Source organism: Megalobrama amblycephala, linkage group LG5 (assembly GCF_018812025.1).
Source record: "Megalobrama amblycephala isolate DHTTF-2021 linkage group LG5, ASM1881202v1, whole genome shotgun sequence".
Taxonomy (NCBI): Eukaryota; Metazoa; Chordata; class Actinopteri; order Cypriniformes; family Xenocyprididae; genus Megalobrama; species Megalobrama amblycephala.
Window position 1 is genome coordinate 39,904,272 of NC_063048.1, and position 14,248 is coordinate 39,918,519.

General features: G+C 35.1%; 2 protein-coding genes across 7 annotated transcripts in view; one reads left to right on the forward strand and one right to left on the reverse strand.

Annotated features, from left to right (window-relative positions):
* colec11 (collectin sub-family member 11) overlaps positions 1-10,316 on the reverse strand; it is an 80,618-nt gene extending 70,302 nt beyond the window's left edge. For 2 of the 4 annotated variants that reach the window (XM_048192249.1, XM_048192248.1), the window contains exon 1: positions 10,225-10,316. The gene's annotated coding sequence lies outside the window, so the exon portion shown is untranslated. The remainder of the gene's footprint in view (positions 1-10,224) is intronic. The other 2 variants (XM_048192250.1, XM_048192251.1) reach the window with 2 other exon arrangements.
* Positions 1-14,248, forward strand: part of impg1b (interphotoreceptor matrix proteoglycan 1b) — a 33,631-nt gene that overhangs the window by 18,498 nt on the left and 885 nt on the right. For 2 of the 3 annotated variants that reach the window (XM_048192243.1, XM_048192244.1), the window contains 3 exons: positions 2,612-2,797; positions 2,914-3,097; positions 10,303-10,386. In XM_048192243.1, coding sequence (XP_048048200.1) covers positions 2,612-2,797; positions 2,914-3,097; positions 10,303-10,386 — 454 coding nt within the window. The remainder of the gene's footprint in view (positions 1-2,611; positions 2,798-2,913; positions 3,098-10,302; positions 10,387-14,248) is intronic. The other variant, XM_048192246.1, reaches the window with a different exon arrangement.

Genomic DNA, 14,248 nt, shown 5'->3' on the forward strand with positions numbered 1-14,248 from the left:
TGCTTATTAGTAGAGCTTATTAGTAATATGCAGGCCTACCCTCAAGGTACTACACACCTTTAAGTGTACTGTCCCAGTGACAAGCTGTTGTACACCTACAGGTACATTGTTTTTTGAGAGTGTGGTGATTATTCTGAGCTGTGATGTTAAAGAACATTTCATACTTTTTTTCTATGACATACTGAAATGGTTGCAGTGTATTTGTTGGTTTGACTCTGTGGTGTTTTGCACATTTTTTATTTTTTGTCTGAAGTTCCTGGAAAATGTTGTCCCCTTCACTTCTATGATTTTTAGTTAACAATATGGCAAAATTGAACCAGAAGACTCAAATAAGAAGTTGAAATCAGGTTGATTAACCTCTGATAAAGCATTCATGTTCATTTTTGTTACATTTTTGTTGAATTTTGATGTTATGTGTAACAAAATTGTTCCTGGAAAATGTTGTCCCCTTCACTTCTATGATTTTTAGTTATTTATTTGTTTGTTTGTTTGTTTTAATAATTTGTTTTTCCAGTATAATAAGTAGTACAAGGTCTAAAAAGCGTGTAAAAAGCCGAACAAAATAATGAATATAGCACCGGTGAAAAGTTTGGAAACATTACTATTTTTAATGTTTTTGAAAGGAGTCTCTTATGCTCATCAAGCCTGCATTTATTTAATCAAAAATACAGACAAAAAAACAGTAATATTGTACAATATTATTACAATTTAAAATAATGGTTTTCTATTTTAATATACTTTAAAATATAATTTATTTCTGTGATGCAAAGCTGAATTTTCAGCATCATTACTCCAGTCTTCAGTGTCACATGATCCTTCAGAAATCATTCTAATATGATGATTTGATACTCAGTTATTATTAATGTTGGAAACAGTTGTGCTGCTTAATATTTTTTATAACTTGTCATAATTTTTTCAGGATTCTTTGATGAATAAAAAGTTTAAAAAAGAACAGCATTTATTTGAAACATACATACGGAAGAGGATTAGGGCCAAGCAATAATAAAAAAATAAAACCATCTCCAGATTAAAGTTGTTAAATTTCAAGAAAAAAGTCGAAATAAAATGTTGAGAATAAACTCATTAAATTACGAGAAAAAACTTGTTAAATTTCAAGAAAAAAGTCGAGATAAAATGTTGAGAAACTCGTTAAATTACTTTATTCTCAACATTTTATTTCGTTTATTTCGAGTTTTTTCTCAAAATTTAACAACTTTAATCTCGAGTTTTATTTTTTTATTATTGCTTGGCCCTAATCCTCTTCCGTAGATACACTACCATTGAAAAGTTTGGGGTCAGTAATTTTTTTTCTTTTTTTTTTGAAAGAAATTGATCATTTTATTCAGCAAGGATGTGTTAAATTGATAAAAAGTGATAGTAGAGATTTATATTGTTAGAAAAGATTTATATTTTGAATAAATGCTGTTCTTATTTAAATTGTTATTCGCTGTGTAAGCTCCGGAGGCAATACAAACAGAAATTATGGCATATTTTTTTCCGTATCAATTCCAGAGTCCTCAATCCTTTTGAAGTGCATGAAAAATGGATTTGCTGCACTAAAAAAATAAATGTTGTCTTCTCGCCATGTCGACAACACAAACCAAACTCTTCCAGGCCTCGGTTACGACAATGTTTGAGGGTGGGTCAAAGTAGACATTGGGCCCGGATTCGAACATAGACACCCTCAACCTGACGAGTCAGTTTAAATACATGTGTGTATTGCCACGATTGGTCCAATAATTAGCCAATTTCATTCATCGTTACTGCAAATGCATAATTCTAATACATGCAATGACTATCCATTATGACATGTAGGCATTTTTATCTTTATGTACACAATAATAATCTTTTACATTGTAATCCTTTTATTTTTAATATTTGGCATGTTTGTGTGCTGCTGCGCGTCCCTGTGTGTGTAACAAGCAGAGTGTACACATGTTGTGCACCCGCCTATAGGCGCATATTAATAACACGCCCTTTAAATAACAAAACAAAAATATTGCGCCATTGACTTTAGACCAGACGCAGTCGTTTTCAGTTGCCTCAAAATAGCAACACACCAACAATGCACCTGAACACACCTCGTTTTCAGACCAGCGCCCATGTTGTTTAAATAGCAAATGCACTCATTTGCTATTTAAACAACATGGGCGCCGGACGTGAAAATGATAACTGTGTCGGGCTGAAACTAGCAAAAAACACTTGTGTCGCGCCTGCCGTCGCATTGCACCTGGTGCACGATAGGGTGCATTTTTCATGAGCAGCCAATGAAGACTACAGGCTGCAATTATGCAAATTTGTTACATTGTTGGAATTGCTTTAGACTCGATTCCGTAGTTCTGAATCGATTCTATCTTTCAGGAGACTTTGCAGAGCTTTTACATTCACAAAAAGCTATTTTACACACTGAATGAAAAGTACTATTTGAAAAGCATAAGGGGCACTTTCAAACAAAAGACACTCGAAATCGACAGCCAAACCTTGACCCATTGTTATGTGACTGAGAAAATAAGCAAAAGGTGAAAAAAAGCTATTCAAGAGAGACAAGTCATATGGATAGCAATCTTACATTGCACACTTCTCTAACATGTTTTCTCTCAACCACTTTCAGATGTCCTGTAGGCAAATTCTGGCACTACCACGGAGAACGCTGCAACGAATTGGTGTCTGTGCCCGTTGACCCTCTCCTTTTCGTAGCCTGCCTGGTGGGAAGCCTCTCGGTGGTTTGTGCTGTGATAGGCATCTTGATTTTCATTAACAAGAAATGTATACGGACCAGAAAGACCATGAGACTTGTGTAAGAAGGGTTTTCTTTTTATTTAGATACTTGATTTTTCTTTACAGATTTGGATTTGCAGTGCTGACCCGTTTTAAACATGTTGGTGTTAAGACCTGATCTCCTTTGCATTATAGGCGTTCACAATCTGCATTCCCTTTTGGTAATACTATGAGAGTAAATCCAGTTTTTGAGAATGACGATGGGGTCTTAACACATGTGTCGAGCATCCTCTGTCCCATGAGCTCTGACTCAGCCTCCTTACAACAGTCAGGCCAAGGCACATTTCGATCACGCGAAAGTACACAACTTAGTATTGAGGTAAAGTGTACAACCAAGATGGTATTCTTAATGATCTATTTATTTAAATCGATGTCATGACCGCTACTAACATCCATAATCAACCCATTTCTGATTAACCCTCTGGTGTTGTTCGAAAAAAAAAAAAAAAAAATGTTTTGAATTTTAAAAGTCACTACTTCATCTGAATGGTACGAAACTCAATGACTTTTATGGCAGTCACTATGTGGCCACAAAAAAAAAAAAAAAAAAAAAAAAGTGGACTTGATTCGCAAAAGTTACATTTTAGTTTAAAAATAGTCACACTTGATTTGTTCATGGTCAAAAATGACCTCCATTGGAAATGAATGGGAAATAGGCACAAACATGAAAATACTGAGATCTAGTGTGACTGTAACACAAAGCAAGTTTTTGCAAATGTGTGAAATAAAATCAATAATTCAGTGACAATGCAGTAAAAACACAGACACCAAGGAAGGGGTTACACTCTAAAACCTCACGAGTACAAAATAGACACACCCACTCAAACACACATTCACTTACACACACACACAACACAACACACTATTATACACACACAAATGAAGTGGTGTGGCTGTAACAATATGGCAAAATTGAACCAGAAGACTCAAATAAGAAGTTGAAATCAGGTTGATTAACCTCTGATAAAGCATTCCTGTTCATTTTTGTTGAATTTCGATGTTATTCTCTGTGTTCAGGTTTGACTGTAGTAAAATTAATGCAAAAACTGACACTTCAAATCAACAAAAAAAAAAAAAAAACAACAAAAAAAATCTAAACCATTACAAAAACTTGTTTGAGAATGTTGAAATATATATCCAAATCCACAACTTAATAAATAAGTATTTATGTCTAAAAACAACTAGAGAATGTATAAGCTACTTTATATAGAGCTTTATAGGAATCTAGTGGTTAAACCACGGCATTACAGATGATTTTCTTTTTTTACTCCCACCAGATGGCACTAATCTAATGGATTTTAAAGGCATTGTCTCCATTTTAACATGAAATACTGCTTTAATTGAAAAGTAATACAAATATAAATATATTTTATTATTTTCAATGGGAAAAAATTGATCATAATTATTGCATAAATATTAATTAGTACCATGAAATTGTCTCAAAATACAAAATGAAAAAGAAAAAAATATTAAATAGTATATATGTATATATGTATATATGTTCCATAATATTTTTTCGTTTTCATTTTGTATTTTGAGACAATTTTATGGCACTAATTAATATTTATGCAATAATTATAAGTCTTATTTGAGTCTTCTCGTTCAATTTTATATATATATATATAAAGATAATTTTCAGGTGTTCGGTCACTATAGACCACGAAAAAACCCAAGTGTGACCCCCAAATGAACAATACCAGAGGGTTAAATCATACAGTATCTGTCCTTCATTAGAGATGTTGTGGAGAGGACGGACTAACTTTTTCTGTAATGAATAACGACTTTGCAATGAATAACAGCCACATGTAGGCTTTGTTCAGACAAAAAAAAAAAAAAAAAAAATCTGATTATCTGATTATTTTGGCATATCTGACTCAAATTGATTTAGATTTTGGTGTCAGATAAGCAAAAAAAACAAAAAACAAACAAAAAAAAAAAAACATGAAATCTGAAGCTTACAAATCCGAAAATTAAAATTTTCAGATTTTTTTTACACTAGAATGACCCTCAGTGAATGGAATTGAAAACCAAACCAAATTTGTGCGCAGTTTGAACAAAGTCTTCAGAGCCTAGTAGCCTGAGAGCCTACAATATACTAACTTAACAGCTGAAATGTCATCATATCATCAAAAACTGAACTACCCTTCAAAAGTTTGGGGATGGTAAGAATTTGTAATGTTTTTGAAAAAAAAATTTCTTATGCTCACCAAAGCTGCATTTATTTGATCAAAAATACAGTAAAAACAGTAATACTATGAAATATTAATACCATAGTCTTTAGTTTTTAATTTTTTTATTATTATTATTATTATTAAGACTCTATTTTACACACACACACACACACACACACACTTACTGACCACAAACTTTTGAACATTAATGTATATATTCATTATCATTAAAAATAGATTATTAAGCAACCTAATTTGTGGATAGAAAAAAAAAATTGTTTTAATTAAAATTAATCTCAATATAAAACAGCTAAAGTGTTGGGCAAAAGGCCCGGAGGGATTATAGTGATACTGTAATATAATCTATGAATAATCTATAGTAATATACTGTATTAATATTAGGGGTGTAACGATACGCTCAGGTCACGATACGGTACGTATCTCGATACGGAGTTCACGATACGATACGTATCACGATATTTTGAACAAAATGAAACTGAAATTCAAATAAGATTTATTAAAAAAACATGAACAAATTTCAATAATTTTCCTTGTTGTACATACGAGTTCACATTTCAATAAAATAAATAAATATAAAATTTTAATAAAAACCTTCTGTATTCAAATTAACAGTTGAATAGGGCTGTCTGTCACTGAAAAAAAAATGTCAAATTTAACATGAACTTAGAATTATGAATAGGGGCCGTTCACATATCGCGTCTAAAAACGCGTGGAAGGCGCGGCCGCACCGCTTCTCCTTCTTTCCAAAGCGCTTGCGCTCCCGTGGCGTCGGTCGTTGCTATGCAACCATGAACTGAACTCTCCAAGAGGATCAGGATGTTTCTGCAAAGGATAAATGATTTCTAGCCCTTGCATTAGTTTTACTACGAGATATATTGATGGAGATAAGATATAAAAACCACCATGTACAGCTATGATCAGCTGTTCGGCTGAGCTTTTGATGTTTTGTTACGGAAAGGCCATAGCTGATCGGTTGATTCTTGTCACACGACCTGCGGTGCGCTTGCGGCATTCTGAGAAGTTGAGAATTGCATGCGCGTCGCGACCGCGTTGATCCCATTATGAGCGCGCCTGCCGCGCGGCTACATTTGAAAATAATAACTGACTTGCACGCGGAAAAGACGCAATATGTGAACGGCCCCACAGAACTTCTTAAAGCAAAGCATCGCAAGCGTCTTTTGCTTTTCTGTGAGCAGCTGTTGCTGTGCACTGCGGTGAAAGAAAGCCACGACTTTTCTCACGCGACCATGCAAGAGACTGACATGAGAAACGTTTAAACCTGCTTGCAAGATTCAATGTGTGCCCGAAACACTTACTGAACTAGAGAGCTGATTGAGACACACCATCTACGATAAATCGTTACACCCCTAATACTTATAGTAATTTAAAAATGTGGTAGCATTGGATCTGGACAGGAAGGATAACTCTGGGAGTTGGAAGGGGTGTGTCGCGATTCTGCCTTCTCACATCGCGATACAGGTTCGTGGACCTGCGTATCGCGATTTCGGTTTCATATCGCATATCGTTACAGCTCTAATTAATATATCACTATAATCCCTCCCCCAGCAGTCAATGTCGGACCACTTTGAACATCCTTCACAGCAAATTCATATAGGGATTCTTATTAATTACATAATGTCAATATGTGCAATATTTGCTGCAGAATATGTGTAATTTTAGAAATAAATATAGCTGCGAGCAGCAATTATCGGGATTCAAGTGCTTTAAGGCCACATGCATAAAAAGGTATTATATTTTAATTAGCAAGCCTATAACCATCTCGATCATGGATGGAAAAGGACATTTACAGCCAATACAGGCAATTTACCATAACTAATATATGGTTTTTAACAGTTATCGAGGTTGAGCCAAAAAGCTAGGACTAGTTTGCCAAAGATGGTTTTTGAAATAATCTCTGATATTTAATAAACGATTCGATGAACAGAGACGGTCCTAGAGTTGCTCAGAATGAGGAGTTCGAAAATTTGGCATGAATATTGTGGTCTTGTGCAAAAAAAAAAAAAAAAAAAAAAAAAAATTGTGTGATACACAAAACTTCATGCATGTGAAAAATGCAAAGGCACTCCTGGTGGCCGATTTCTTTCGAATTTCTCACAGGCCTTTAGGCCAGGGGTGTCCAAACTCGGTCTTGGAGGGTCACTGTCCTGCAGAGTTTAGCTGCAACTTGCCTCAACACACCTGGCCTTGAAGTTTCTAGTATGCCTAATTAGACCTTGATTAGCTGGTTCAGGTGTGTTTAATTGAAGTTGGCCCTCCAGGACCGAGTTTGGACACCCCTGCTCTAAGCCCAGCGAGTTTCATTCCAATCGGCTTCCGTTAACCTTGTCTGATAGCTGCTCAAATTTAATTGGCCGATGGACATGTTTATTGAGATACGTCAATGTCCTCATAGACAGTCATGGTACCTCGGACAAAGACACTGCATGCCAATTTTCAAGTCGAACGGACTAACAGTGAAGTAGTTATAGCCGTTTTCATGTTTTTTTTTTGCTGCTATACCACCACCAAATGGCCAGTTGTCGCGTCCTTTTTCACAAGGCCACAGAATGAGCTCTTACATAGGTGTGCTGAGTTTGGTGAAAAAAAAAACGAGTTATAGCCATTTTAGTAAACGTGGTTCCACCCACTTTGAACATTTTTGCGGTCTTAGAGACTGTGAATTGAAATTTCCAATTTTTTTGTGATAATTATTGACAATCAGACTCTGGAGAATCTCGCCGCAATGGTTTGGTTCCGATCGAGCCAAAAACCTAGGACTAGTTTGCAAAAGTAGGTTTTTCAAAAAATCCAAAATACCTGAAATTTCACCAGACGAGCGAATCTGAGCCATGCATTTGGTCCGTCTTGAGCCAAGAATTCCAACAACACTTGAGCCTACGCCTTACATTTCAGGAGTTATGAGCCATTTCATACTTTTGACCGCTGTAGCGCCCCCATCAGGCCGATCGGGGTGATTGTAGACGGTGTAAATACTACCAGCCCTCAAAGTTTCAAATCTCTACAACTTATGGTTTGGTATGCTGATCCTCGGGACTTTTAAAAATTACAACAGGGTTTCAACTCTACACGCTTGAACTCCTAAATATTAGCTTAAACTACCTTAAAGGGTTAGTTCACCCAAAAATGAAAATAATGTCATTTATTACTCACCCTCATGCCGTTTCATAACCGTAAGACCTTCGTTCATCTTCGGAACACAAATTAAGATATTTTTGTTGAAATCCGATGGCTCAGTGAGGCCTGCATAGCCAGAAATGACACTTCCTCTCTCAAGATCCATTAATGTACTAAAAACATATTTAAATCAGTTCATGTGAGTACAGTGGTTCAATATTAATATTATAAAGCGACGAGAATTTTTTTGGTGCGCCAAAAAAAAAAAAAAAATTAAAAACGACTTATATAGTGATGGCTGATTTCAAAACACTGCTTCAGGAAGCTTCGGAGCGTTATGAATCTTTTGTGACAAATCAGCGGTTTGGAGCGGCAAAGTCGCGTGATTTCAGCAGTTTGGCGGTTTGACGTGATCCGAATCATGATTCGACACAAAAGATTTATAACGCTCCGAAGCTTCCTGAAGCAGTGTTTTGAAATCGGCCATCACTATATTAGTCGTTATTTTATTTTTTTAGCGCACCAAAAATATTCTCGTTGCTTTATAATATTAATATTGAGCCACTGTACTCACATGAACTGATTTAAATATGTTTTTAGTACATTAATGGAGAGAGAGGAAATGTCATTGCTGGCTATGCAGGCCTCACTGAGCCATCGGATTTCATCAACAATACCTTAATTTGTGTTCCAAAGATTAATGAAGGTCTTACAGGTGTGGAACGACATGAGGGTGAGTAATAAATGACAGAATTTTCATTTTTGGGTGAACTAACCCCCTTAAAATCAGGCTTTAGACATTGCACTCAATTACCTTATGGAATGGGAAAACCATGCACTGCAAAAAAGACAGTGACAAAAGACTACATTTATGTAGCAGGCAGGATTGTAAACAGAATAGCCAGTAACTTCAGCAAAAAAATATGTTGCTTTTGGTGAATCAGCTGTTTTTAGAGTGCTTCTTTGTCTAGAAGAAACTAAAAGACTAAAGAGAACACATCAGCAAATTCCATGCATCAGTATCCTCACCAGAGTTAACACACTAAAACGAATACATAATAAAACAGATTCGAGATGTATTTTCTTCTATGAACAAGTTACCGACACAATGTATTCCAACAAAAAATCCACCATTATTCTGAGCCCTTAAAGGGTTAGTTCACCCACAAATTAAAAAATGTCATTTATTACTCACCCTCATGTCGTTCTACACCCGTGAGACCTTCATTCATCTTCGGAACACAAATGAAGATATTGTTGATGAAATCCAATGGCTCAGTGAGGCATCTATTGAGAGCAAAGCCATTCAAACTCTCAAGGTCCATAAAGCTACTGAACACATATTTGAGTACAGTGGTTCTGTCTTAATATTATAGAGTGACGAGAATACTTTTTGTGCACCAAAAAAACAAAATATTGACTTTTCATCAATATCTATATGGGCGATTTCAAAACACTGCTTCAGAGCTTTACGAATCGAATCAGTGAACTGGAGCACCAAAGTCACGTGATTTCAGCAGTTTAGCCGTTTGATAGGAGACCCGAATCACTAATTCGAAACAAAAGATTCATAAAGCCCAGAAGCTTCATGAAGCAGTGTTTTGAAATCAGCCCATATAGATTATGTTTGAAAAGTCATTATTTAGTTTTTTTGGTGCACAAAAAGTATTCTTATCGCTTTCTAATTTTAAGATTGAACTCACATGAACTGATTTGTTTTTAATACCTTTATGGACCTTGAGAGTTTGAATGTCTTTGCTCTCAATAGAGGCCTCACTGAGCCATCGGATTTCATCAAAAATATCTTAATCTGTGTTAAGAAGATGAACGAAGGCCTTACGGGTGTAGAACAACATGAGGGTGAGTAATTAATGACAGAATTTTCATTTTTGGGTGAACTAAGCCTTTAAAATACACAATATTAAGCACATTTTCCTAAGAGGATACTATAAATAATGGACAGCATGCATGGGTTTTGCATCTCATTTAGACTAGTGCATCTGTAGTTGTCTAAACTAATGATATTATGAATAATAATCAGGTTTTTTTTTTCAGCAACAGATGTTTTGCTCTTCAAAATACTGACAGTCTGGATTATCATATAGTGCCAAAACTGTACCTTGCTTCTTTGCTTAAGATGTGTCTCTACGGCCAAAAAAGGTTCAAGACTGATGGCGGTCTGTCGTTCCTTTCCCAGATCCCCAGACAACTCTACACCAGAAGATCAGAAAAGTTAATGTCAGAAATGGTTGACTTCCATCAGTGTATTCCACCTGACGAGGTAAGCTGCGGTGAAAACAACCAATTTGAAGCTAACAGTGACCGTAAATAATCACGACAGCTTGATATCATGTCAAGATGATAAATCTTTCCCATCAACATCAGATAGAAGAGGATACAAACTAGATATTAAACTAGATATTTTTGGTATGTTGCATCCTTCCCACCGATGTTCAGTTCCAATTACATTTTTCTTTCACACAATCTCAATATGTAGGCTATGTATTTCAAACAAGTGATTAAATATATAAATATATTGTAATGTAATAACAATCAGAAGCAGCATTACTTGGTCTAGTAGGCTTAAATATTTGGCATTGTTTATAGGCATGAAAGATGATGAGAGTTGATGTAAGATTTTTATTCATTCAAGTGTGACTTAATATAATAGCCTACACTGATTATTTCTGAAAGTAATCCTCTTGTTTATAGTCCTCAAGTGGAACTGTTAAATTAGCAATGTAAACTATCATGGATTTGTAAACAATAGAATATTAAACAAGGTATGAGCTTGAAAAAAATATTAAAGTAATGGCTGTGTTTTTTGAAATCAATGAGCTGACTCACTAAGTGACCTGAGTAATGTATTTTCAGATCGAATAATGACTTTCATAGTGGATTCTGACAGTTGTATGTTTGATAAACACACAAATCTTTACTAGCCTACATTAAAGGGTTAGTTTACCTGAAAATGAAATTTTTCTCATTAATTACTCACCCTCATGTCATTCCAAACCCGTAAGACCTTTGTTTGTCTTCAGAACACAAATTAAGATATATTTGATGAAATCCGAGGGTATGTGATTTTTTAACAATGTCTTTAGTACCTTTCTGGACCTCAAAATGTGCAATGGCATTGCTGCCTATGTGTGGTTCAGATACCCTCGTATTTCATCAAAAATATCTTAATTTGTGTTCCGAAGACAAACGAAGGTCTTGCGGGTTTGGGACGACATGAGGGTGAACAATTAATGACAGAAATTTCATTTTTGGGTGAACTAACTCTTTAAAGGATTAGTTCACTTCCAAATTAAAATTTCCTGATAATTTACTCACCCCCATGTCATCCAGGATGTCCATGTCCTTCTTTCTTCAGTCGAAAAGAAATTAAGAATTTTGACCTTCAACCGTTTGGAGTCCATTGAAGTCCACTATATGGAGAAAAATCCTGGAATGTTTTCATCAAAAACCTTAATTTCTTTTTGACTGAAGAAAGAAGGACATGGACATCTGGGATGACATGGGGGTGAGTAAATTATCAGGAAGTTTTAATTTGAAAGTGAACTAATCCTTTAAGTACAAAAATAACAAAATAGCCAACTAGTTTAAATTATGCAATTTATTAAATTATATAGATAAAATATTATAAAACGTATAGACCTTATTTACCAGAGAAACAAGTGCGCCGCCATCTTTATAATATTGTCTTTGAACTTCCGTTTTCGCGGTAACGTAGCCCTGTACATTTCTATGGCATCGCTGTCAAAGAATAATTAGTTGGTGAAGTGGATTTACCTGTTGTAGAGTTAATAAAAGTTATCATGAGCATTGTTATGTTTAAAGCAGATGTCTTAACAAATGTCAATAGACCGGGAAGATTTTAAAACGAGCAGTTCATTCATAAACACGTAAAATCGCTGTGGAAATACAAACCGGAAGTCAAAAGACAACGAGCGCAGCGCTGAAAAGGGGCGGGGCTATTCTGATGGTTGGAACCGCGTTCGAAGCTGTTGTAAAATTCAGCTGACCGCATTACATAAGTATCGCTGCGCCACTTAGTGTGTGCATGTTGCTGCGTCTGTTTGTTCGTTCTCTATTGATTTTGTTCATTAAAGCTTACTGTATTATGTAGAAGAGTATTGTGAGAAAGATCTCGAGTGACCGAGTGCATTACCTGCATTCTGATTTAGCATTTTCCTTCAGGTCAGTCCTTTGTTCATAATAAAAAATCCGTTTGAATGTCTGCTGCAATCTTGTCCTTTTAACATTTAATGGGTTTCCCATGCCCTGCTGACACTGACAGCGCTAGTCAAAGCATTTGTCATTTGCGTCTTGTTCCGTGTTCCCAACAATTTTCAATATAAAAGCCTTTGTGACTCGCTCATAAAGACAATCTTTGCCGCCATCTAACGGCGTAATAATGTAACTTCTGTTGCTGTTCATGGTCAGGGACTATTTTTTTCCAGCGGAAGAAAGGCTTTTAATGGTTTTACTTCATGAAAGTTGCATTGATACATATTTGAGTCATTCCACGAAACCGGTACGATTTGAGTCCCTCTGACCTTTTTCAGTGTATTTTATCTGTTGAATCACCAAAATATATTTTTAAAAGCTTTTTGTATTAATTGAAATGTCTCCTTTAATAAAGTTTAAAAACATGACATACATTTTATCTTCATATTAGAAATTATTTAGTTTTTTCAGTTGACACCACCTATTTTGTCATGTCCCTCAAGGCCTTCTATGAAAGTGTACTTGGGATATGAATAATAAAATGAGAAAAAAGTAAATTAATTTTGCCATTCCCATAAATATCATCTGTGCTTTTTTGCTGGTAATGTTTTTTTCTAAGTAAATTCATGATTATTCATTAAAATCACATTATTTATCTCCATACCTCAGTAACCCCTCAACCCCGTTACACAAACCATCCTCCCCCTATAAAAATAATGAATTGATACTTATATAACATCATTAATAGGAAGTGACATCAAAGTCTTCTGAACAACATTGTGAGCAGACACCACCTTCTTTAATAATTATAACTAAATTATGTTGTGAAATTGTGTTTGTCAAGCTTAACGACTCAACCTCGTTACGTCAATTAAAGATAGAAAACTATTACTTGTGAAAATTATCTTTGTTATTTCAACATTATTCATGATTTCTTAATATGCATGCCATGCGCTCTCCATTTATTCACTAGATTTAGAGCAGTGGCCAATTTGGGCAAAAAATCACAACCCCATCACACCTACATTTTTATTATTTATTTTTTTTTTGTTAAGTTTATGAAAAAGTAATTTAAAGTTAGTTGAATTGTTCAGAGCAATCATGAGATTACTGAAGTTAAGCCTTTGATAATAAAGGTTGCTGTCACAAAAAGTGCCCATTTCAGGCTTTAGTATAGCAAAAGTGTGAGATTTTATATTTGCAATTACTGGGGAAGATATCCAATTAATAGGAAAATGTTGATTTTATCACAAATACATTTTATAATAATATTCAGAGAGCTCCCATAGTGTCCATAACTTAAAATAATGACCAATAATAATAAGGATTTGATGCCTGAGATGTTAAATATGTCATTAATGTTGTGGGTGTTCAGAAAGTAATACATTTTGGTAAAAAAAAGTCCAAACCGTACCGGTTTTGTGGAATGACTCATTTTTTGGATTTGGGGCTTATTGCTTTATTATAATACGTTATATTTACCTTTAGCGAGTAAAACCATGTTTGTAATGTTCATAATCGACCTCCTTGACGACCACGTGTCGCTCGCTGCTTAACTCGCATTGCACTGTGGGAGCAGATATGTTGGAGCGAAAAGCAAAAGAAATCATAGTTTGTTGTTGTTTTATCATACCGTGTAACACAAAATAATGGCAAGAATCATGTCTTGAGTCCTGGTTGGTTTAGCAACAAATGACTCATAAGAGCCGGTTCTTCGTTAACGACTGATGAGGTTCAGCACTGAATTGATTTTTTTTTTTTTTTTGCTTAGAAATAACATGCTTAATTCAGCAAGGGAAATCTAGGTTTTTATTTTTCTGTGAAAATGTTCAGACTTAACACTGCAGTCTCACTGTAAATTGTAAAATCAAATCCAAAAATAGCCAGCCTTCATGTTGGAGCATGTTTGT